The sequence below is a fragment of the Globicephala melas genome, chromosome 8 (genome assembly GCF_963455315.2).
Source record: "Globicephala melas chromosome 8, mGloMel1.2, whole genome shotgun sequence".
Classification (NCBI taxonomy): Eukaryota; Metazoa; Chordata; class Mammalia; order Artiodactyla; family Delphinidae; genus Globicephala; species Globicephala melas.
In genome coordinates, this window is record NC_083321.1 from 76,847,888 (window position 1) to 76,872,770 (window position 24,883).

Below are 24,883 nucleotides of genomic sequence, written 5' to 3' on the forward strand. Positions count from 1 at the left end.
CGAGGAACAAGTCAGCTTCGCAGTCCTGCGAAGACTTGCGTCCCTGAGGATGCTAGGCTTCCAGGCCTCCGCCAGCAGTCAGCTCAGAGGGGTGGGGGGAGTAGGCGGTAGTCCGCTCCTCCTATTGGCTGCCTCTGGCGCCCCGCCCCCACACCCTGGTAGCCGTCGCGAAGGACGCGGTGTCGGTTGGCTGTCAACATGGCGGAGGCGTTGGGGTCGCGGCCGCCACCTCTGCCATTGCCAGGCAAGGTCGCCGCTGCTGCAGCTGCCGTCGCCACCACAGCCAAGAGCGCCACTGTGCGGGAACCAGAGCTGCCGCGGCCAACCTTCCCGCCGCAGTGACGCGGGGCCTGAGAGACGGAGTGCAGGGAGGGGCGGAGGAGGAGGAAGCCGGAGCTGCCATGAGGGAGGCTGTGGGGACCAGCCGAGAGGCGACGCTGAGGTGAATGAAGGATGATGACCGGGAGGCCCGGAGCCCGGAGCGCGGTCTCGAGACAGGGCACTGAATCCTCGGACACTCGCGTCAGAGCCCCCCTCAGCCCTCGGTTGAGCGACGGGCGCCACCGACCTGGCGCTTACCTGTATCCTTCCAGCCGTGGCTGCCGGCGTAGCGATGTTGGAAGCGGGGCCCATCTCCCATTAGATTCCCATTATCACAGATGCAAGGTGATAGAAACTAGCTAGTCATCTTAGTGCGGATATTTGATTCAGTAACTGTCGTTGCTCCCCTTAAACCTGAAATACCATTTTATCCTATTCTAGGACCGCTTTCCCGTCCACCTTGTTATCTCACCCCCATTCAACTTTGGTGTAAATTTTTTGTGAGTTTTCAAATAGATCAACCGTGTGTTCTGTGGGGATTGTTTTGTCTTCTAGAGTTATGCCATTATGCTCTTTACTTCATATTATCCACACCCTGATTAATCATGCTGCTTGGAGAAAAGAATTCCACAAACAGGTAAAATGTTTTGCTCTCCTGAAACAGTCCGTTTTAACAGTTAACCTAGCACTTCCCTAATTTATTTACCAGAGCTGCTAAAGCCTAACACAGTTGGTTAATTTGTTTTGTTTTCCATCCTCTGCCCAGGCTGTTGTCAGAGAGACAACAGACAGAAAATTAGAAGCAAAGGACTCGGAGGCTTCACACTGGATTATCTCTGACTTGTCCCTAAGAATTGGTCTAGCCCACCTTTGAGACTGCTGTTGGTTGCATTGTAGAAAATTGAAAGAGTGAAAAAGTTTTGTTTTCAAAATATGTAAACCATGTTTATTCCTTCAGAGAATGTTATGATAATTAGAGTGTAACCTTTGTATTCTCAAAGGACTTGGTTGGTAGTGATGGTGCTGTATAATCATCTTCATTCTTGTCAGAGAATGGAGTGTCTTCACTTTTCAAGTTAAACCCCATTTTCTTATCATTATTGTCTTCCACTTCTGGGATGTTGCACTTTTAAAAGCAAGTCAATCAATTTTCATTTAGTGCCTGCTCTTTAACTAGGTGCTTGGGATACAACTCTAGTGAGGAAGACAGATATGTACAAAGCTTAACTGATGGTAAAATATCCCCCCCTCTGATCATGCTTTCCTCAAGCTTTTAATCCTTCTGTCTTTTCTTTCTTTAGTCAACTTCTCAGAAACCCTAACCGCAATAGCAGCTTCTAATTCTTTTCATCTATTCATTATTAACTCCATTCACTTTGGCTTTTGCCCTTACTACTCCTCAAAACTGTCCTCGCTCAAGAAGTAATCTGAAATAAACTGTATTGCTTTCTGTATGGATTTGATTCTGTCCCCTTGACATTGTATTTTCTTGGACCCCGAACTCCTATTACACCGACCCTGATTTATAGCTAAATCAGAAAATAGGGAAGCACTGTAAGTGGCTCATTGACAAAGTGTATCTTTCCATCATTTTCATTAGTGAAATGGTCATAAACTTAATATTTTTAAATTTATGAGGTATGAATATTGATACAACAAAGGAAATATTTGTAAATAAATTCAGCAGTACCTCAAATGAACAAAACCAAATAGACATAATTCCAGAATTATGTTGGTTTCCTATAAAGAAATGCATTACTAAAAATATACTTGAATTATAAATATATAGTTAAAATTAAGAAAGTTGTAGATGATTATTTCAATAGATGCCCAGGGCTTTGCTAAAATCCAACAACTTTTGCTAGTATGTGTGTATATATATGCATCTGTATGTATATATAAGTATATATACTTTTTGCTAGTTTATATATATATATATTTGCTAGTATATATAAAATTAGTATATATATTTAAATTGGGATAGGGGAATTCTTTTGAACGTAATAAAGACTATGACACTAAATCAAGAATATCATTATGTTACTAGTTGGAGAAACACTTAAGCACATTTTGTATTATTTTGGATGTTCTTAGTATCTGTAATGTTTCATATTGGATACCTGGTACAAAGTAGGTATGCAAATTTATTGAATTAATGACTGAATTTAAAAAATGAACTGCAGACTTAAAATAAGCAAGTGGCTTGGTAAAATTTCTACATGTGATTTCCAAATATGAATTCAATACTCAGAGGCCATCCAGCTTTCTGTTGAAGTTCTCTCACTCAAGTTAGAATTCCCTGACTCTAAAGGCAAGGAACAAAACCTTATGAAGTTCATCTAATTAAAATTAGCTGAAGTTCTATAATTTCAATTTCTTAAAATAATTCAAATATATATAGAAATAGAATAAAAAAGTGAAGTTTTCATGTCCCCTTCACACTATGCCTCTTATTTTCTCATAAATATCTCCAGTCTTTTCCCCTTCCATTTTATCCTAGCCCCCACTTTGCCTCTCTTTATTCCCTACCCAGTTTACACCCTATTCTTAATTATCTACACATATTCTCTCACCAACATCCTTGGTTCTTTGCACTCCTATTCTTCCTCAACCACCCAGTAACTACTACAACCCTATTTCTCTACTCCTTCACTCAACAATAAAAATGCTGTCAGAGAAAAAATCACAAAACCGCTACAGCTTGATGGTTTCCAGCTTCACCAGAACAAGAACAGGGTTCTCTCTTGTTCCTCTTAATTAGTTTCTGTGCCGGATCTTGATCACCTCCCGTCACTCGCAGTAGACTGTCTTACTACAATACTTCATAAGAGAATGGATGCCATGAACTCCCTCAGGTCCCTCCCAACAAACAACACAAACCTTCTTACTTCCATCACCACCCTCAATCCCCTACCCTGTTTTTATTCCAAGCTTACTGATGGGATATCACTTTTACTGTAGAAGGTGAATCCATTCACTTGTGCCCTATTTTCATCACCTCTCTTCTCAGTAACCCTGGATTGTAAATTATCCTAACTCTCTCTTACAATTTACTTACAACTTTTGTCAAATAGCCTTCTTTCCCTACAGCCTGTAAACATGCTCTGGTCTTAACTATCCTTAAAACTAACAATCAAACCCTTTTAACTGTGTTCTAATATCTCCTGTCTCCTTAGTCAAACCTCTAAAAAAGCATAGTCTAAATTCACCATCTCTATCTTGAGTCACATTTTACACTAAATTCCAAAATATGCTTGAACTGATAAAAAGGGTAAATATAAAAATAAATACAAAATCATAAAGGAAAACTGACAGAAAATAGAACTTCAACACTTTCATAGTTTGAAGGTATAGTAACTTTACCTTTTGAAAAGAAAGAATCAATTTCAAGTGAAAAATATCTCAAAAATAACTCATTAATTTAAAACTTCAGTGTAAGGAGAAATTGTATAATTAAATAAAACAAATTATCTGGGGAAAATACTTGTAGTAACTATGATAGAGTGTTAATATTTACACTATTCTATCTCTATTGAATTTACTGAAATTGATTTTTTAAATGACATTCTCAATAGATAAATGTCCAGTGACTCTGAACTAACGATTCACCAAAAAGGAAAATAAAAATTAGTTGCCCAACATGGCAGTTATTCTATTTTGCTAATACATACATAATAAAACATGACTTTCCATTCGGTCTTTCTATAAAAAAAGTACTACCTTATGCTTGTGAGGTGTAGAAACTCATGTTCATATATTTCTAATGACATGTAGATTTATAGAACCCTTTTAGAAACCAATTTGTCTGTGAGGCACTAAAAGCTATAAAAATGTGTATACCTTTTTTCCTAGTTTATCTACTGAGAATTTTCTCCAAGGAAGTCATTCAGTAAGCTTTTATTAAGCCATTACCATATTCTAAGCACCATGCCAGGCATTGGAGTTACAGAAATACAGAGGAGACACATATGACGTACCCATGAGGGTGTTAAGTCATCCAGTGAGGGTTAGAAGAAGCTTCACAGGGGAGGAACTTCTTGAGGTGTCCCTGAAAGGATGAGTAGAATTAGCCAGCAAGTGCCAAAAGATAATGGCATACTACATCATGGCTTGTTCTGTTAATAAGTATCTTAGTGTGGCTGAGCATCGGAGACATGCAGGGAAATGTTGAAAAATGAAGTTGAAAAAACAGACCACATTATAAAATGCTGTATATTCCAAGAAATTTTTAATGCATCATGAAGGTGATAGGGAGATTTTAGAGAATAACAAAGAATGAGAAACCCAATTAGATTTCTGTTTAGCTGGTTTTGTGGAGGTTCAAATGGAGGATGGCAAGTTTAGGAGTACTGTAATAAGATGAGTTAGAAGACTACTGAAGTAGTCCAGGCAAGGGATTTAGAACATCTGAGCCAAGTCTGTGGAGAGGTACAGAGAAGAAGAAAAAGAATCTGGATGGCTCTAATAAACTTGACAAGAGTATGGGCTATATGATTCATAGTTATTAGTGATGGTAACATATTTAAAACAACCTAAATAAGCTACAATTAGAAAAAGACTAAATTGGGAGAAGAAGAGATGAGGATGAAGTGGGGTAGATTAGGCTATGCTTTTAAATTATAATCATTATGTATTACGTGCCCGTAGTATTCTTGGGTTTGTTGTTGGTTGGTTATTTTACTGTTAAATATATAAAAATTACCTTCCTTTGAACAAGTATTTAACAGTGATTCTTATGGAAATATCTTACCTTTACAACACAGCTTGTATGAAAAATAAAAGTTTAACCAACCATCTAATATTTTTTAAATTTGGATACCATACTTTGAAGAGATGCAAAGGCAGCAGTATATTTTACAACTCAGCAGGCAATATTATACATATATTATATATAATACATGTGTATATTATATAGAGTAAGAGACATTTAATTAAATCTAACAATATATAGTTGTCAGAACATTATTACAAACGTTACATTTGTGATTTTCTTTATGTTCCTGTGGTGAGACTTCAAGCATGTTAAACAGAGAACAGAATTATCTCCACATGCATCTTAGTCCTGCATATTTCTCACCTGAGCCAAAGCAACTGTCTCCCTTTTCTCCCAACAATGTTGCTCTTGGGTACCCTGAAAGGAAGTTGCACTTTCCTCCACTGCCATGTTGTGACTTCGTAGTTAGCTATCTTGTTAAAGTCTGACTCCTTCTAATAAAGTACTCTATTAGAAAAGAACAAGCTAAATCTTTAGCTGTTTCTATGCTAACAAAAAACAAAAACAAAAACAGGTTGCTTCCCTTTCTGTTTCACTTTTATAAATCCTTCAAAAGAAACTTTAAGTAAAAATATTGTGTGTGAGTGAGTGTATTTGTTTATGGTGAGGTAGTGCAAAATTTTTAATACAGGTAAATTAATTATGAGCAATGGCATAAAAATGGTTAAATAGCAACATAATTGAAAGCCCCCATTAGCAAAGTTTCAAATGACCAAAAAGTTCAAATAGACGTGCTTGTTTTGAAATATATAAGGTTTTTTTTACTATGTTGATGCTGAAGCACTGCAGGATCCTAAAATTAACACATTTTGAATTAACAACTTACGTATAGCATAATTTATTATTTAATGTATTTCTTATATTCTGTTTTACCATTAATATTTATGACATATAAAAAAACTTGATTAAATAGAACTCTTAAAGAGAATTTCATACCTTTATTTTGAGGGGAGAAAATTTAAACACACTGTTTATTCTAAAAAGACAAATAGGCATGCCCTGCAATAAATAACTTCAGTACAATCTTGTATGCATCTACCTCTAATGATGAGGTACTGAAAATGGTAATTGAATGACCACTTTTTAAAACTTCAAAATCATTAAAAACAGAAAAATACTGTGATAAATTTGGTAAAGGCATTCATTAATGCCAGTTGAAATGTAACTAAATAAGCTCGGACATCAATTAACCATATCAATTCAACTTATTTAAAGAAAGTTTAATTTTATACAGTAAATTTCAAATGAATGGATAATTAGGATAACTAAAATACTCCATATTTGGCAAAATTCTGAGTAAACATTACTGTGTATGGTTTTCCTAATGGTTTGTTTTTTAACTTATGAGTAAATCACTAAGTAAACTATATTGCCAAACTTCCCAGTTATATTGCTATTTGATTTTTAATATTTGAATATGACTTTCATGCTATGGATTAAAGGATCTACTGAAACGTTTAATTCATCGGCTTTCTATTAATGAGATATAACCTTCTTTCATTTTTCTATGTACATGCCTAAGATAGTAACTTGTTAATAAGTACTCAAATATCTGTATAATGAATGAAAAGATATGTAGTCTCCTTATCTGGGCTCATGATGTCTAAAAGTAATTAATTTTTTTCCCCAAAGAAAGTAAAATATATCTTCAGTTGTAATACCAAGCCAAGAGTTTTTTTTATATAAAACATGTGCCGGTCATACACTAACAGTGATGTGTACACATACTAATTGTTCCACAAAAAATCATTACATCATTAGTATGAGGCTGTAATTGTACTTATCAGATAGCACTGATACTCATCCAGTAAAGACATAAACCACTGTCCTTAACTTTATGCTACCATTAGAGATATGAAAATCCATTTTGAGAAAAATTTAGAAGAAGAGCGCCAAATCTTACTGCAGCAACAAAAAATATGTCGAAATCAAGCACGTAAATATTTTGTGGAGTCAAACCGGAGAAAAAAGTAAGTAACTGTATTTTATTCAGAAGCATAGAAACTCAAAGTCATAAATTAATCATTTCTCTACTTTGTAGCATTTTATGAACCTAAGTCATGACAGTGTTTTATCTATAAAATTGATCAAGATTTTTGTGGCTTTTAAATTTTATTGTTTTTCTGCCACAGCACAAAGATAGTGATGTATCATCTAGTTTACTGACCATGACTGTAGCAGTCTTTTCTTGTCATAGAACTTATTAGTGTCATATTCACTTCTTAAAATGACTATAAAAAGTATTCTTCATTTTTTGTAACATTTTATGATAAAAGGTTACCAATTAGCATTTAGGCTCTAATAGAACATATTTCATTTTAATTCATTATTTACTTATATATAATTTTTCTATATGTGCTACCCTCATTCATCCAGTCAGAAAAATGGGGAAAATATGAATAGTTGTGGAAATATGATAAAAAAAATTTTATAAATGATTACCATGAAAAAAGATGCTTTCTAATATAAACTGGAAACTAAATAAAGTAAAAATGCAAACCATCCTATCCCTGCTTGACATTTTTCAAGAGTGTTTGAATTATTAGATTTTTTTAATACAGAGTGGTTATGCCATTTTTATTGTTGTTTTTGCTACCTTGTTCATAGTTCTACAATAGGTGAATAGTAGAAAAGCCCTAGAATTTATTACTACATCATTGGGCATATGTTGCAAATCCCATTTGGGGAATACAAAATTGTTTATCTGTAATTTTTTTCTGGCGCTGAATTATCTTTAGACTAACTCTATATTGCCTGGCGTAGTTGAAAGTATTTAATGAAGCTTGTTTTTGTTTTTGTTTTATATTTGTGTATTTCTGTTTTTCTCCTACCTTTCAGCTCCTGAAGCTTATAAGAGGCACATGATAGGAGTTCAATAAAAATGAATAATCATATGTTGAAAGGGTCATGGGCTTTGGAATCAGAGATCTAGGTTTAAATCCTAGCTCCATGAGTTAGAGCAAGTTATTTAATCTCTTTGAGCTTCAGTTTCTTATTTATGATTGGAATTAATACAATATTTTTCAAGGAATTGTTACATAGAGCAAAAAAGGTAATATTAGAGATGAATAGTTGAGAACGCATGTAGAAGTATTTGTCTGTCACATAGTGCTCTTCATTAAGCTTATTTTATTGATTAATAAATAAATATTTGTCAGTTGTATATTTTCTAATAATTGTCTTGCTGTATGAAATAGCAGGCTTTACATGTGGAATTTGATTCATAAAGTTCCAACCTGTCTTCTCTTATCAAACACCCATAAGAATTCTGATGTAGAAAATATAGAAGAAAATTTTTGGTTTAAAATTCTAAGAGGCAGAACATTTTCCAATACAATTTGATTATATTTTATTTTTCTGTCACCCTACAGCGGTGTAAAAAAAAAACAAACCCTTTTTGTTTTTGTAAAGCCACATAAAAATTTATTTTAAAACACTAATCTTTTGTTTCTATATTTCACCTTTTAAAAGGGGACCAAATTATTTGTACGCTTCTGAATTTCAGAATATGTCTATCATTATGGATTTTTTGGCCTATCTATGCTTAACCTCATCTAAGTTTATGCTGTCTATTCATATTATGGTCATAGAATTTAGAAAAAAATATTTTTCCTACAAGTAGAGATATTCTCCTAACACTGTTTTTTTCTACAGAAAGAGACAAATTTATACTTTGACATTGTCAGTACTGTTTCCCCAATAGTACTCAAAAGATGTTCATAGCACCAAGTGCTCTTTGTTTACTTGCATTAATCACTTAAAATCACACACATTTTAATTTTCTTGTTATGTATTATTTTTTGAATTTCTATTGCCAGTATTTTTCTTGTATGTTTTTATCACATTCTTAAGTTTTCCATTCTGTCACTCAGTGTCCATACAGTGGAGTCCCCTTTGTTTCCCTCCAAGTCCTCCTCCTTTCATCACTAGGTACTGCTACAACAGATACAGGTTACCTTTTAGACCTAATGCACAACGGGCATCTGAGACTTCCCTTTATTGGTCTCAGGAACTGGAGCCACAGTTTCTTGCCTCATAGCATCCCTTTTTTTGTTTTGTTTTATAACATTAGATTGCTGGATTACATCCTCAGGTAACTTTCTAGTAGGCTGCTTTGTGGACCAAGTAATTTTAATATATACACACATAAAGAAAATTAAATTATTTCCTACATTGTTTTTAATTTTCAACTTTAGAACTATCTTTTGATAAATTAGTGAATAAGCATTTATTCATTAGCAAGCATAACTAATTGAGTACCAATTATTAAACATCATATTGGAAGAAAAAATAATTTTGGTTAACCTATTTTATCACTAAACATTAGAAATGTCAATAATCTGATTTAACGTGACTTCATGAGGAAAATAAATTGAAATAAATTTTAGGAAGTAAAGAACTCAAAAGGAACCTTCAGATAGTTTTAAAATAATATAAGCATGTAGGCTTAAAAGTTCAGATGATCAGACTATATAACTAACTGGCAGAATAAGAAAGAAAAGGACAGAATGGGGAAAACTGCCCAAAAAAAGAGAAGAGGAAACACTACCAAGTGGTGAGAGACAAGCACTTAGGAAGAATCACTAAAATCTATAATTAAAAAAGATTCCTTACATATCCTATAGGCAGAAAAAAAAATTACCTAGAGAATCACGGAATGAATTACTTGGTGAACATGAAGTATGGGGTAGCTGCATTATCTATTCGTGAGAATGATGGAGTTTGGAGTTCCCCATGAAGCAGGAAAAATGTACCTTAGAATAAATAAGAAGGAATTATACTTTAAGCAATAAGTCATATTAATCAAACCTGCATATATAGAAGTTTGGTATAAGCTAAAAAATATAAACAGATTCAAATAAATCCAGGTATCAGTAGGTTTAAATATCCATGGGTATATTATCCATAATATATTCATAATGTATTAAAGGAAAATTAAAGGAATTTAGTATATTTAGAAGTTATCTTTGACCATTTAAAATGTCATACAGGACAGCACTTATTCATTCAACTAACATTTACTGGGTTTCATATACTAGAGGATAAAAATAAAATGCATGATTCTTGCCCTCAATTTACTAATAGTGAAGTAATAAAGGATGACAATGCTATGCAATAAATACTATGATTGAGTCACCTACAAGGTGCTGTAGAAGTACATCTCATATACTGCAGGGAAGAACTCCTGGAAGAGTAAAGTCTTATTAGATAACCAGGAGTTAGGGTACTTGAGAGATAAAGGAGAACAATAGGTGAAAAAGCTTAAAGTTATGAAATAAAAGACAAAAGTTTTATGTGATTTAGGCACAGGAAAATGTGGAAGGGTATCAGGAAAGGAAGCTATAGAGATGATAGGAGTCATTTCATAAAATAACTTTTGTGTCAATCTGAAGAAATTAAACCCTATCCTTAGGACTCTGAGAGGTTGTTGAAAGAGTTAAATCATAAAAGTATCATGATTATGTTTATATTTTATCTCATTGTAGCAGAGGGGTAGAGGATGAATTGAAAGCGCAGGCTGGAGGCAAAGAAGACAGGTAGAAAGCTGTTACAGTGATCTAAGCCAGAGAAGGTATGAAGGTAGAGTATGAAGGTAGAGTCGGGATTGAGTAGGTAGGGTCAGTAGGAGTCAAAGGTCAGTTATGTGTGGTGCATGAAGAGCATTGTCAGAAATGGAATACTTATCAATTATGCAAATGTTATTGACATTATTAATATAAATCCTTCTAAATTGCAATGCATATTTCTGTAATCTTTTATACAAATTATGATAAATGCAGTTTGATCTATTCTTTATGCCTTAGAATCATTATTATGGGCATCAAATATTCTATTCTGTTATATTACTGTATTGTCCTTGAGCTATTAAGCTTTATTTAGTTTACAGTACTAGCCTCAACTGGTAAGCTTGGTGAATTTTTTTTAATTTAATTTTTATTGAAGTATAACTGTTTTACAATGTTGTATTAGTTTCTACTGTACAGCAAAGTGAATCAGCTATATGTATACATATATCTCCTCTTTTTGGATTTCCTTCCCATTTAGGTCACCACAGAGCATTTAGTAGAGTTCTCTGTGCTATACAGTAGGTTCTTATTAGTTATCTATTTTATATGTAGTATCAATACTGTATATAATCAATCCCAATCTCCCAATTCATCCCCCCCCCCGCTTTCCACCTTGGTATCCATACGTTTGTTCTCTACATCTGTGTCTCTATTTCTGCTTTGTAAATAAGATCATCTATACCAGTTTTCTAGATTCCACATATATGCGTTAATATACGATATTTTTTTTTCTCTTTCTGACTTACTTCACTGTGTATGACTCTCTAGGTCCATCCACAATTCTACAACTGACCCAATTTCATTCTTTTTTATGGTTGAGTAATATCCCGTTGTATATATGTACCAGATCTTCTTTAACCAGTCCTCTGTTGATGGACATTTAACTTGCTTCCATATCCTGGCTATTGTAAATAGTGCAGCAATGAACATTGGGGCACATGTGTCTTTCTTAATTATGTTTTTCTCTGGGTATATGCCCAGTAGTGGGATCACTGGGTCATATGGTAGCTCTGTTTTTAGTTTTTTAAGGTACCTCCATACTGTTCTCCATAGTGGCTGTACCAATCTACATTCCCAACAACAGTGTAACAGGATTCCCTTTTCTCTACACCCTCTTCAGCATTTATTATTTGTAGATTTTTTTGATGATGGCCATTCTGACTGATGAGAAGTGATACCTCACTGTACTTGTGATTTGCATTTCTCTCATAATTAGTGATGTTGAGCATCTTTTCATGTGTTTGTTGGCCATCAGTATGTCTTCTTTGGAGAAATGTCTGTATAGGTCTTCCACCCATTTTTTGATTGGGTTGTTGTTTTCTGGGGTTTTTTTTTTTTTTTGACATTGAGCTGCATGAGCTATTTGTGTATATTGGAGATTAATACCTTGTCAGTTGCTTCATTTGCAAATATTTTCTCCCATTCTGAGGGTTGTCTTTTCATCTTGTTTATGGTTTCCTTTGCCGTGCAAAAGCTAATAAGTTTAATTAGATCCCATTTGTTTATTTTTCTTTTTATTTTCATTACTCTAGGAGGTGGGTCAGAAAAGATCTTGCTGCAATTTATGTCAAAGAGTGTTTTGCCTATGTTTTCCTCTAAGACTTTTATAGTGTCCAGCCTTACATTTAGGTCTTTAGCCCATTTTGAGTTTATTTTTGTGTATGGTGTTAGGGAGTGTTCTAATTTCATTCTTTTACATGTAGTCGTCCAGTTTTCCCAGCACCACTTATAGAAGAGAGCATCTTTTCTCCATTATATATTCTTGCCTCCTTTATCAGAGATTAGGTGACCATAGGTGCCTGGGTTTATCTCTGGGCTTTCCATCCTGTTCCCTTGATCTATATTTCTGTTTTTGTGCGAGTACCATACTGTTTTAATGACTTAGTAGTATAGTCTGAAGTCCGGAAGCCTGATTCCTCCAGCTCTGTTTTTCTTTTTCAAGATTGTTTGGGCTATTCGGGGTCTTTTGTATTTCCATACAAATTGTAAATTTTTTATTCTAATTCTTTATAAAATGCCATTGGTAATTTGATAAGGATTACAGTGAATCTGTAGATTGCTTTGGGTAGTATAGTCATTTTCACAATATTGATTCTTCCAGTCCAGGAACATGGTATATCTCTCCATCTGTTTGTGTCGTCTTTGATTTCTTTCATCAGTATCTCATAGCTTTCTGATTACAGGTCTTTTGCCTCCTAGGTAGGTTTATCCCTAGGTATTTTACTCTTTTTGTTGCAATGGTAAATAGGATAGTTTTCTTAATTTCTCTTTCTGATTTTTTGTTATTAGTGTATAGGAATGCAAGAGATTTCTGTGTATTAATTTTGTATCCTGCAACTTTACCGAATTCATTGATTAGCTCTAGTAGTTTTCAGGCGGCATCTTTAGGATTTTCTATGCAAAGTATCATGTCATCTGCAAACAGTGACAGTTTTACTTCTTTCCAATTTGGAATCCTTTTATATCTTTTCCTTCTTTGATTGTTGTGGCTAGGACTTCCAAAACAATGTTGAATAAAAGTGGTGAGAGTGGTCATCCTTGCCTTGTTCCTGAATTTAGGGAAAATGCTTTCAGTTTTTTACCATTGAGAATGATGTTTGCTGTGGGTTTGTCATATATGGCCTTTATTATGTTGAGGCTGGTTCCCTCTATGCCCATTTTCTGGTGAGTTTTTTAATCATAAATGGGTGTTGAATTTTGTCAAAAGCTTTTTCTGCATCTATTGAGATGATCATATGGCTTTTATTTCTCTATTTGTTAATATAGTGTATCACATTGATTGATTTGCATATATTGAAGGATCCTTGCATCCCAGGGATAAATCCCACTTGATCAGGGTGTATGATCCTTTTAATGTATTGTTGGATTCTGCTTGCTAGTATTTTGTTGAGGATTTTTGCTTCTATTTTTATCAGTGATATTGGCCTGTAATTTTCTTTTTTGTGATATCTTTGTCACCTCTGGGTATCAGGGTGAAGGTGGCCTCATAGAATGAGGTTGGGGGTGGTCCTCCATCTGCAATTTTTTGTAAGAGTTTGAGAAGGATAGCTGTTAGCTCTTCTCTAAATGTTTGATAGAATTCACCTGTGAAGCCATCTGGTTCTGGACTTTTGTCTGTTGGAAGATTTTAATCACAGTTTCAATTTCATTACTTGTGATTGGTCTGTTTATAGTTTCTATTTCTTCCTGGTTCAGTCTCAGAAGGTTGTGCTTTTCTAAGAATTTGTCCATTTCTTCCACATTGTCCATTTTATTGGCATATAGATGCTTGTAGTAATCTCTCGTGATCCTCTGTATTTCTGCACTGTCAGTTGTTACTTCTCCTTTTTCATTTCTAATTCTGTTGATTTGAGTCTGCTCCCTTTTTTTCTTGATGAGTTTGGCTAAAGGGTTATCAGTTTTGTTTATCATCTCAAAGAACCAGCTTTTAGTTTCATTGATCTTTGCTATTGTTTTCTTTGTTTCTATTTCATTTATTTCTGCTCTGATCTTTATGATTTCTTTCCTTCTACTAACTTTGGGTTTTGTTTGTTCTTCTTTCTCTTGTTGTTTCAAGTGTAATGTTAGGTTGTTTATTTGAGATTTTTTTTTGTTGCTTGAGGTCGGATTGTATTGCTACAAGCTTCCCTCTCAGAACTGCTTTTGCTGAGTCCCATGGCATTTGGGTCATCATCTTTTTGTTATCATTTGTTTATAGGTATTTTTTAATTTTCTCTTTGATTTCTTCAGTGATCCATTGGTTATTTAGTAGCATATTGTTTAGCCTCCATGTGTTTGTGATTTTTATAGTTTATTTTCTGTAATTGATTTCTAATCTCATTGCATTGTGGTCAGAAAAGATGCTTGATATGATTTTGATTTTCTTCAATTTACCAAGGCTTGATTTGTGACCCAAGATGTGACCTATCCTGAAGGATGATCCATGTGCACTTGAGAAGAAAGTGTATCTGCCGCTTTCGGATGGAATGTCTTATAGATATCAATTAAGTCTATCTGGTCTAATGTGTGATTTAAGGCTTGTGTTTCCTTATTAATTTTCTGTTTGGATGATCTCTCCATTGGTGTGAGTAGAGTGTTAACGTTTCCCACTATTATTGTATTACTGTCAATTGCTTTTATGGCTGTTAGCATTTGCCTTATGTATTGAAGTGCTCCTGTGTGGGTGTATAAATATTTACAATTGTTATATCTTCTTCTTGGATTGATCCCTTTATTCTTTATTCTTATGTAGTGTCCTTCCTTGTCTCTTATTACAGTCTTTATTTTAAAGTCTATTTTTTTTCTTATTCTTATGTACTGTCCTTCCTTGTCTCTTATAACAGTCTTTATTTTAAAGTCTATTTTTTTTCTGATGTGAGTATTGCTACTCCAGCTTTCTTTTGATTTCCATTTGCATAGAATATCTTTTTCCTTCCCCTCACTTTCAGTCTGTATGTTTTCCTAGGTCTGAAGTGCATCTCTTATAGACAGCATATATATGGATGTTGTTTTTGTATTTATTCAGCCAGTCTGTGTCTTTTGGTTGGAGCATTTAATCCATTTACATTTAAGGTAACTATCGATATGTATGTTCCTATTCCCATTTTCTTAATTGTTTTGGTTTTGTTTTTGTAGGTGTTTTTCTTCTCCTGTGTTTCCTGCCTAGAGAAGTTTCTTTAGCATATGTTGTAAAGCTGTTTGGTGGTTCTGAATTCTCTTAGCTTTTGCTTGTCTATAAAGCTTTTGATGTCTCTGTAGAATCTGAATGCGAACGTTACTGGGTACAGTGTTCTTGGCTGTAGGTTTTTCCTTTTCATCACTTTAAATATATCCTGCCATTGCCTTCTGGCCTGTAGAGTTTCTGCTGAAAAATCAGCTGATAACCTTATGGGGATTCCCTTGTATGTTATTTTTGCTTTTCCTTTGCTGCTTTTAATTTTTTTCTTTGTATTTAATTTTTGTTAGTTTGATTAATATGTGTCTTGGTGTGTTCCTCCTAGGGTTTATCCTGTATGGGATTCTCTGGGCTTCTTGCACTTGGGTGACTATTTCCTTTCCCATGTTTGGGAAGTTTTCCACTTTAATCTCTTCAAATATTTTCTCAGACCCTTTCTCTTTCTCTTTTTCTTCTGGGACCCCTGTAATTTGAATATTGGTGGGGTTAATGTTGTCCCAGAGGTCTCTGAGACTGATCTTATTTCTTTTCATCCTTTTTTTTCTTTATTCTGTTCTGTGGCATTTATTTCCACTATTCTATATTCCAGTTCACTTATCCATTCTTCTGCCTCAGTTATTCTGCTATTGATTTCTTCTTGTGTATTTTTCATTTAAGTTATTGTGTTGTTCATCACTGTTTGTTTGTTCTTTAGTTCTTCTAGGTCCTTGTTAAACATTTCTTGTATCTTCTCGATCCATGCCTGCATTCTATTTCTGAGATCTTGAATCATCTTAACTATCATTACTCTGAATCCTTTTTCAGGTAAATTGCCTATTTCCTCTTCATTTATTTAGTCTTGTGGATTTTTACCTTGCTTCTTCATCCGAAACCTATTTCTCTGTCGTCTCATTTTATCTAATTTACTGTGTTTGTGGTCTCCTTTCCACAGGCTGCAGTGTTGTAGTTCCTCTTGTTTCTGGTGTCTGCCCCCTGGTGGGTGAAGTTGGTCCAGGGGCTTTTGTAGGTTTCCTGTTGGAAGGGACTGGTGCCTGAACTGGTGGCTGGAGCTGAGTCTTGTCCCTCTGATCAGCAGGGCCTCATCAGGTAGTGTGTTTTGTGGTGTCTGTGAGTTTAGTACAACTTTAGGCAGCCTGTCTGCTAATGGATGGGGCTGTGTTATTGTCTTGCTGGTTGTTTGGTGTGGGGTGTCCAACACTGGTGCCTGCAGGCAGTTGGGTGGAGCCAGGTCTTGCTGTTGAGATGAAGACCTCCAGGAGAGCTCACATCGTTTAATATTCCCTGGGGCCGGAAATTCTCTGGCATTCCAGCATCTTGGACTTGGTGCTCTTACCCGTGAGTCTCAGGCCTGACCCCTCGTTAGGGAACCATGACCCTGCAAGCTGTGTGGCACAGCCAGGAAAAAGAAAAGAAGACCAACAAAACCCAAGACAAATGATAAAAACAAAATGAAAGAAACAAGGAAAGAAAGATAGAAAAGAAAACCAAAAAAAGAAAACAAAAATCCAGAGAACAACCTAACAAACAAAAGAAAACAAAAACAAACAATAAAAACAAAATTAACAATAAAAACAAAACTAACAAAAACCAAGAACAGAACAAAAACAGTAAACAAGCTGAAAAAAAGAAAACATTAAACACACAAAAATGATAAAAACAAAACAAGAAAAATCACAAAACAATAAAGTAAAAATTTTAAATTTAAAAATATATTTTGAAAATTTTTAAATTAAAGCAAAAAAAGAAATAAGTAAAGAAAAAGTAAGTAACAAATAAAATATAATTAAAAAACAGAAAACAACAACAGAACAAAATGAAACAAAAAGGAAAAAGAGAGAAAAAATAATACTAGTAATAATATTTTCCTGAGTCCTTCACTGTCAGTGTCCTTGCCCCCCACTGACAGCAAGCCACAGTCAACCCCCACCTCCCCAGGAGGCCCTCCTGTACCTCTAGGTAGGTCTCTGGACCTGCCATGGGCACTGTGGGGGCAGCTCAGACTCTGACCTGGCCCAACTCCCACATGCACTTGCCCCCAAAGTCCACAGCTGCCAAAGTTAGACCGGTCTAAGTTGTGGGAGTACTCAGTGTCCATTCAGATATTCCACAGGTGCAGGGTTTACCAAGAAGATCACTGGGATTTAATCTGTGGCTTGTGCAGCTGCACAGAGAGATTTCCGTTCCTCTTCCTTAGTCAGACAGCCCCTGGGGCTCAGCTTTGGTTTTGGCCCCACCTCTGCATGTGGGCCACCCTCAGGTTTCTGTTCGCCATCCAGGTGAGAGAGAGGCAAAAGCAGTGGCCAGTTGGGTCCCTCAGTCTGATTGGGGCACTTATTCACTCAGGCCAGGGAGGGAGAAGGAGACCACAACTGTGGCACATGCAAAGTGCTTGTGGCAGAGACCAGCAGGAAGATGCAACAGACTGGGACGTGTCTGGTGGGAGTCCCTCCCAGTACCCATGGAGGCAGGGATCAGCAGGTGGGGAAGGGTTTTGCAGTGGTGACCCTGCCCCTTGTGCACCACTCAACAATGGCACCTTGTTTCCAAGGCAGACCATGCTTCCTCTAGCAGCATTTCCAGCCATGGAGCCCCTCACTCCCGTCTCCTCAAGTTGTCTCTGCACAGCCAACAGCAGTCCTCTCCCCACATCCACTCTTCTAACACCACACTTTAGCACTCAGCTTCTGCCAGCATTGGCGTCTTTCTGTCTCAGTCTGGGGTGCCCAGGGCTGATTCTGGATGAGGCTTTGGCATGGGCATCATGAGCAGGCCCCATGTGCACTCAAAGGAGGCTTTGGCAGTGGTGGAGCTCAGGACTCTGGAGCCTGTGCACCAAAGAGACCTTGGCTTGAGGAGCAGGTGGGCCTGCACAGACAGGTGCCCCTCCCAGTGCCCACAGAGGCAGGGGGCTGGCAGGTGGGGAAGGGAGTTGCAGTGGCGGCCCCGCCCCTTGCATGCCACTCAACAATGGCGACTTGTTTCTATAGTGCTCCAGGATTCTTCAGAAAACTTTCCAGGTTGTGAAGCTCCTTACTCCGGTCCCTTCAGGCTGTCTCTTCACAGCCAGCAGCTGTCCCCTCCCTGGGTCCACTCTCCAAACCCCACTTTCCAGCACCCAGCCTCCCTCCACACCTGGAGACACACAACTCAGGCTGGGGTGTGCAGAGCAGCAGCATGGGCCATACACACAGTTCTTACTTTGTCCTGCCTTCCACAGACCAGTTGCTGCATTTCCCTTCAAACCCCTGAAGGTCCCTTTCTGCCCCAGCTGATTTCCCTGCCATGAATGGGCTTTTGTGAGTGCGGGAACCTCTCCTCACCTTCAGTTCCCTGCCAGGGGTGATGCTTCCTTCCTGTTTCCTTTTTTTTCTTTCTTTCTTACATCTGTCCTGGTTGTGTGGGGATTTATCTTGTCCTTTTAGGTGTCCAGGGGCTTCCACTAGTGTTCAGCAGATGCTCTGTGAGAATTGATCCATTTGTAGATGTATTCTTAATGTACTTGTGAGGAGAGGCAAATTCTGAATCCTCCTATTCTGCCATCTGACTCCTCCCCACCAAATTTATTCCTTTTTGATTTTAGTCTTTCTCTTTCTAGAAGTTCCCTCACCTTTCTTCTTTTATATTTCTAATACATTATTACCTAAGTAAACAAAGGATTTTGTTGGAACTGAATCCAATAAGAATTCATGTGAATAAGGACCTAAGAGACTCTTATGATTAAAATTTATGGGCTTCAGTTAATTGATATTGACATGTTTATTTTGGCTGACACCTCAGCTTTTAGAGAAATGAGGTGCTATTATATTTTGCCTTTGTAGTATGTACATTACTAATTCTCTGTGTTAAATCAGAATATGGATCTTTGTTGTTTGGGTATTTTCCATTCCAATAGTCTGTTAAGGGTCATTTTTAATTTTTTATTTGTTTTCTTTTCCAGCAAAGTGACAGACAATAAGTTGGAAATATGATATTCAACATAGATTGGGGGATTTCAAATAAGTTTAAGTCTTGGCAAGTACAGGATTAATAACCACTGGGACATATGTGTTTCTTTGCCAAGCAGTGAAAACTGACAGTATATTCTTCAGTTGTTTTATTTCTTATAGGATGTTGACATTATTGTTTGTTTAAAATGTTATTCTTTATTTTTAAAAACTATATTTCTCCAATTGCATTTTTTAATTTAAAAGAATAATATTTTATCCTATTTTAAATGTCTTTAGTTTCTATCTATCTAAAATAGTGCTGAGTTTTAAACTTAAATGTGATCATGTCTCTAGAAAGTTATATTTACATAAGTCTGAATTATGGTTCCAAACAGGAAAAAGAAATACATCACAAGTGGCTGGTCTCCAGTTCTAGTGGTGTCCCTTGTGACCTCAGTTACTCTTTCTTCTTTTTATTAACATCTTTATTGGAGTATAATTGCTTTACAATGGTGTGTTAGTTTCTGCTTTATAACAAAGTGAATCAGCTATGCATATACATATATCTCCATATCCCCTCCCTCTTGCATTTCCCTCCCTCCCTCCCTATCCCACCCTTCTAGGTGGTCAGAAAGCACCGAGCTGATCCTCCTGTACTATGCAGCTGCTTCCCACTAGCTATCTATTTTACATTTGGTAGTGTATATATGTCCATACCAATCTCTCACTTCGTCCCAGTTTACCCTTCCCCCTACCCGTGTCCTCAAGTCCATTCTCTACGTCTGCGTCTTTACTCCTGTCCTGCCCCTAGCTTCTTGAGAACCTTTTTTTTTAGATTCCATATATATGTGTTAGCATACGGTATTTTTCTCTTTCTGACTTACTTCACTCTGTATGACAGACTATAGGTCCATCCATCTCACTACAAAAAACTCAATTTCGTTTCTTTTAATGGCTGAGTAATATTCCATTGTATATATGTGCCACCTCTTCTTTATTCATTCATCTGTTGATGGACACATAGGTTGCTTCCATGTCCTAGCTATTGTAAATAGAATTACAATGAACATTATGGTACATGACTGTTTCTGAATTATGGGTTTCTCTGCCTATATGCACAGTAGTGGGATTGCTGGGTCATATGGTACTTCTATTTTTAGTTTTCTAAGGAAACTCCATACTGTTCTCCATAGTGCCTGTATCAATTTACATTCCCACCAACAGTGCAAGAGGGTTCCCTTTTCTCCACACCCTCTCCAGCATTTATTGTTTGTAGATTTTTTGATGTTGGCCATTCTGACTGGTGAGAGGTGATACCTCACTGTACTTTTCATTTGCATTTTTCTCATAATTAGTGATGTTTAGCATCTTTTCATGTGTTTGTTGGCCATCTGTATGTCTTCTTTGGAGAAATGGCTATTTAGGTCTTCTGCCCATTTTTGGATTGGGTTGCTTGTTTTATTGATATTGCGCTGCATGAGCTGCTTGTAAATTTTGGAGATTAATCCTTTGTCAGTTTCTTCATTTGCAAATATTTTCTCCCATTCTGAGGGTTGTCTTCTCATCTTGTTTATGGTTTCCTTTGCTGTGCAAAAGCTTTTAAGTTTCATTAGATCCCATTCGTTTATTTTCATTTTTGTTTCCATTTTTCTAGGAGGTGGGTCAAAAAGAATCTTGCTGTGATTTATGTCATAGAGTGTTCTGCCTATGTTTTCCTCTAAGAGTTTTATACTGTGTGGCCTTACATTTTGGTCTTTAATCCATTTTGAGTTTATTTTTGTGTATGGTGTTAGGGAGTGTTCTAATTTCACTCTTTTATAGGTAGCTGTCCAATTTTCCCAGCCCCACTTATTGAAGAGGCTGTCTTTTTTCCATTTTATATTCTTGCCTCCTTTATGAAAAATAAGGTGGCCATATGTGCATGGGCTTATCTCTCGGCTTTCTAACCTGTTCCATTGATATATTTCTGTTTTTGTGCCAGTACCATACTGTCTTGATTACTGTAGCTTTCTAGTATAGTCTGAAGTCAGGGAGCTTGATTTCCTCCAGCTCCATTTATCTTTCTCAAGATTGCTTTGGTTATTCAGGGTCTTTCGAGTTTCCATACAAATTGTGAAATGTTTTGTTCTAGTTCTGTAAAAAATGTCGTTTGTAATTTAATAGGGATTGCATTGAATCTGTAGATTGCTTTGGGTAGTATAGTCATTTTCACAATATTGATTCTTCCAATCCAAGGATGTCGTATATCTCTCCATCTGTTTGTATCATCTTTAATTTCTTTCATGAGTGTCTTATAGTTTTCTGCATAGAGGTCTTTCACCTCCTTAGGTAGGTTTATTCCTAGGTATTTTATTGTTTTTGTTGCAATGGTAAATGGGAGTGTTTCCTTAATTTTGCTTTCAGATTTTTCATCATTAGTGTATAGGAATGCAAGAGATTTATGTGCATTAATTTTGTATCCTGCTACTTTACCAAATTCATTGATTATCTCTAGTAGTTTTCTGGTAGCATCTTTAGGATTCTCTATATATAGTATCATGTCATCTGCAAACAGTGACAGCTTTACTTCTTTTCCGATTTGGATTCCTTTTATTTCTTTTTCTTCTCTGATTGCTGTGGCTAAAACTTCCAAAACTTTGTTTAATAATAGTGGTGAGAGTGGACAACTTTGTCTTGTTCCTGATGTTAGAGGAAATGGTTGAAGTTTTTCACCATTAAGAACTATATTGGCTGTGGGTTTGTCATATATGGCCTTTATTATATTGAGGTAACTTCCCTCTATGCCTAATTTCTGGTGGGTTTCTATCATAAATGGGTGTTGAATATTGTTGAAAGCTTTTTCTGCATCTATTCAGATGACCATATGGTTTTTCTCCTTCAGTTTGTTAATATGTTTTATTACACTGATTGATTTGCCTATATTGAAGAATCCTTGCATTCCTGGGATAAACCCCACTTGATCATGGTGTATCATACTTTAAATGTGCTGTTGGATTCCGTTTGCTAGTATTTTATTGAGGATTTTTGCATCTATGTTCATCAGGCATACTGGCCTGTAGTCTTCTTTCTTTGTGACATCTTTGTCTGGTTTTGGTATCAGGGTGATGGTGGCCTCATAGAATGAGTTTGGGAGTGTTCCTCCCTCTGCTATATTTTGGAAAAGTTTCAAAACGATCGATGTTAACTCTTCTCTAAATGTTTGATCGAATTCGCCTGTGAAGCCATCTGGTCCTGCAGTTTTGTTTGTTAGAAGAATTTTAATCACAGTTTCAACTTCAGTGCTTGTGATTGGTCTGTTTATAGTTTCTATTTCTTCCTGGTTCAGTCTCAGAAGGTTGTGCTTTTCTACGAATTTGTCCATTTCTTCCACGTTGTCCATTTTATTGGCATGTAGTTGCTTGTAGTAATCTCCCATGATCCTTTGTATTTCTGCACTGTCAGTTGTTCTTTTTCATTTCTAGTTCTGTTGATTTGAGTCTGCTCCCTTTTTTTCTTGATGAGTCTGGCTAATGGTTTATCAATTTTGTTTATCTTCTCAAAGAACCAGCTTTTAGTTTTATTGATCTTTGCTCTTGTTTCCTTCTTTTCTTTTTCATTTATTTCTGATCTGATCTTTATGATTTCTTTTCTTCTGCTAACTTTGGGGGTTTTTGTTATTCTTCTTTCTCTAATTGCTTTAGGTGCAAGATTAGGTTATTTGAGATGTTTCTGATTTCTTCAGGTAGGATTGTATTGCTCTAAACTTCCATCTTAGAACTGCTTTTGCTGCATCCCATGGGTTTTTGGGTTGTCATGTTTTCATTGTCATTTGTTTCTAGGTATTTTTTGATCACCCCTTTGGTTTCTTCAGTGATCTCTTGGTTACTTAATAGTGTATTGTTTAGCCTCCATGTGTTTGTATTTTTTACAGATTTTTTCCTGTAACTGATATCTAGTCTCATAGTGTGGTGGTCAGAAAAGACACTTGATATGATTTCAATTTTCTTAAATTTACCAAGGCTTGATTTGTGACCCAGGATATGATCTGACCTGGAGAATGTTCCATAAGCACTTGAGAAGAAAGTGTATTCTGTTGTTTTGGGATGGTATGTCCTATAAATATCAATTACATCCATCTTGTTTAATGTATCATTTAAAGTTTGTGTTTCCTTATTTATTTTCATTTTGGATGATCTGTCCATTGGTGAAAGTGCAGTGTTAAAGTCCCCTACTATGACTGTGTTACTGTCAATTTCCCCTTTTATGGGTGTTAGCATTTGCCTTATGTATTGAGGTGCTCCTATGTTGAGTGCATAAATATTTACACTTGTTATATCTTCTTCTTTGATTGATCCCTTGATCATTATGTAGTGTCCTTCTTTGTCTCTTGTAATAGTCTTTATTTTAAAGTCTATTTTTGTCTGATATCAGAATTGCTACTCCAGCTTTCTTTTGATTTCCATTTGCATGTAATATCTTTTTCCATCCCCTCACTTTCAGTCTGTATGTGTCCCTAGGTCTGAAGTGGGACTCTTGTAGACAGCATATATAAGGGTCTTGTCTTTGTACCCATTCAGCCAGTCTATGTCTTTTTGCTGGAGTATTTAATCCATTTACATTTAAGGTAATTATCAATATGTATGTTCCTATTACTATTTTATTAATTTATGGGGGTTTTGTTATTGTAGGTATTTTCCTACTCCTGAGTTTCCTGCCTAGAGAAGTTCCTTTAGAATTTGTGGTAAAGCTGGTTTTGTGGTGCTGAATTCTCATAGCTTGCTTGTCTGTATAGGTTTTGATTTCTCCATCGAATCTGAAAGACATCCTTGCCAGGTAGAGTAATCTTGATTGTAGGTTTTTCCTTTTCATCCCTTTAAATATGTCCTGCCACTCCTTTCTGGCTTGCAGAGTTTCTGCTGAAATATCAGCTGTGAGCCTGATGGGGATTCCCTTGTATGTTATTTGTTGTTTGTCCCTTGCTGCTTTTAATACTTTTTCTTTGTATTTAATTTTTGATGTTTTGATTAATATGTGTCTTGGCATGTTTCTTCTTGGATTTATCCTCTATGGGACTCTCTGGGATTCCTGGACTTGATTGACTATTTCTTCTCCCTTATTAGTGGAGTTTTCAACTATAATCTCTTCAAATATTTCTCAGTCCCTTTCTTTTTGTCTTCTTCTTCTGGGAACCCTATAATTTGAATGTTGCTGCATTTAATGTTGTCCCAGAGGTCTCTGAGACTGTCCTCAATTCTTTTCATTCTTTTATCTTTATCCTGCTCTCTGGTAGTTATTTCCACAATTTTATCTTCCTGGTCACTTATCTGTTCTTCTGCCTCAGTTATTGTGCTATTGGTTCCTTGTAGAGAATTTTTAATTTCAATTTATTTTGTTGTTCATCATTGTTTGTTTACTCTTTAGTTCTTCTAGGTCCTTGTTAAACGTTTCTTGTATTTTCTCCATTCTATTTCCAAGATTTTGGATCAGCTTTACTATCATTACTCTGAATTCTTTTTCAGGTAGACCGCCTATTTCCTCTTCCTTTGTTTGGTCTAGTGGGTTTCTACCTTGCTCCTTCATCTGCTGTGTGTTTCTCTGTCTTCTTATTTTGCTTAACTTATTGTGTTTGGGGTCTCCTTTTCTCAGGCTGAAAGTTTGTAGT

At 36.0% G+C, this 24,883-nt stretch overlaps 1 protein-coding gene across 10 annotated transcripts in view; it reads left to right on the top strand.

Moving 5' to 3' along the window:
• The first annotated feature begins 174 nt into the window (after positions 1 to 174).
• The window catches only part of CEP126 (centrosomal protein 126), a 116,953-nt gene continuing 92,244 nt past the window's right edge, over positions 175 to 24,883 (top strand). For all 10 annotated transcript variants that reach the window (XM_060303951.1, XM_060303953.1, XM_060303955.1 and 7 more), the window contains exons 1-2: positions 175 to 581; positions 6,946 to 7,065. In XM_060303951.1, coding sequence (XP_060159934.1) covers positions 454 to 581; positions 6,946 to 7,065 — 248 coding nt within the window. In that variant the 5' untranslated portion in view covers positions 175 to 453. The remainder of the gene's footprint in view (positions 582 to 6,945; positions 7,066 to 24,883) is intronic.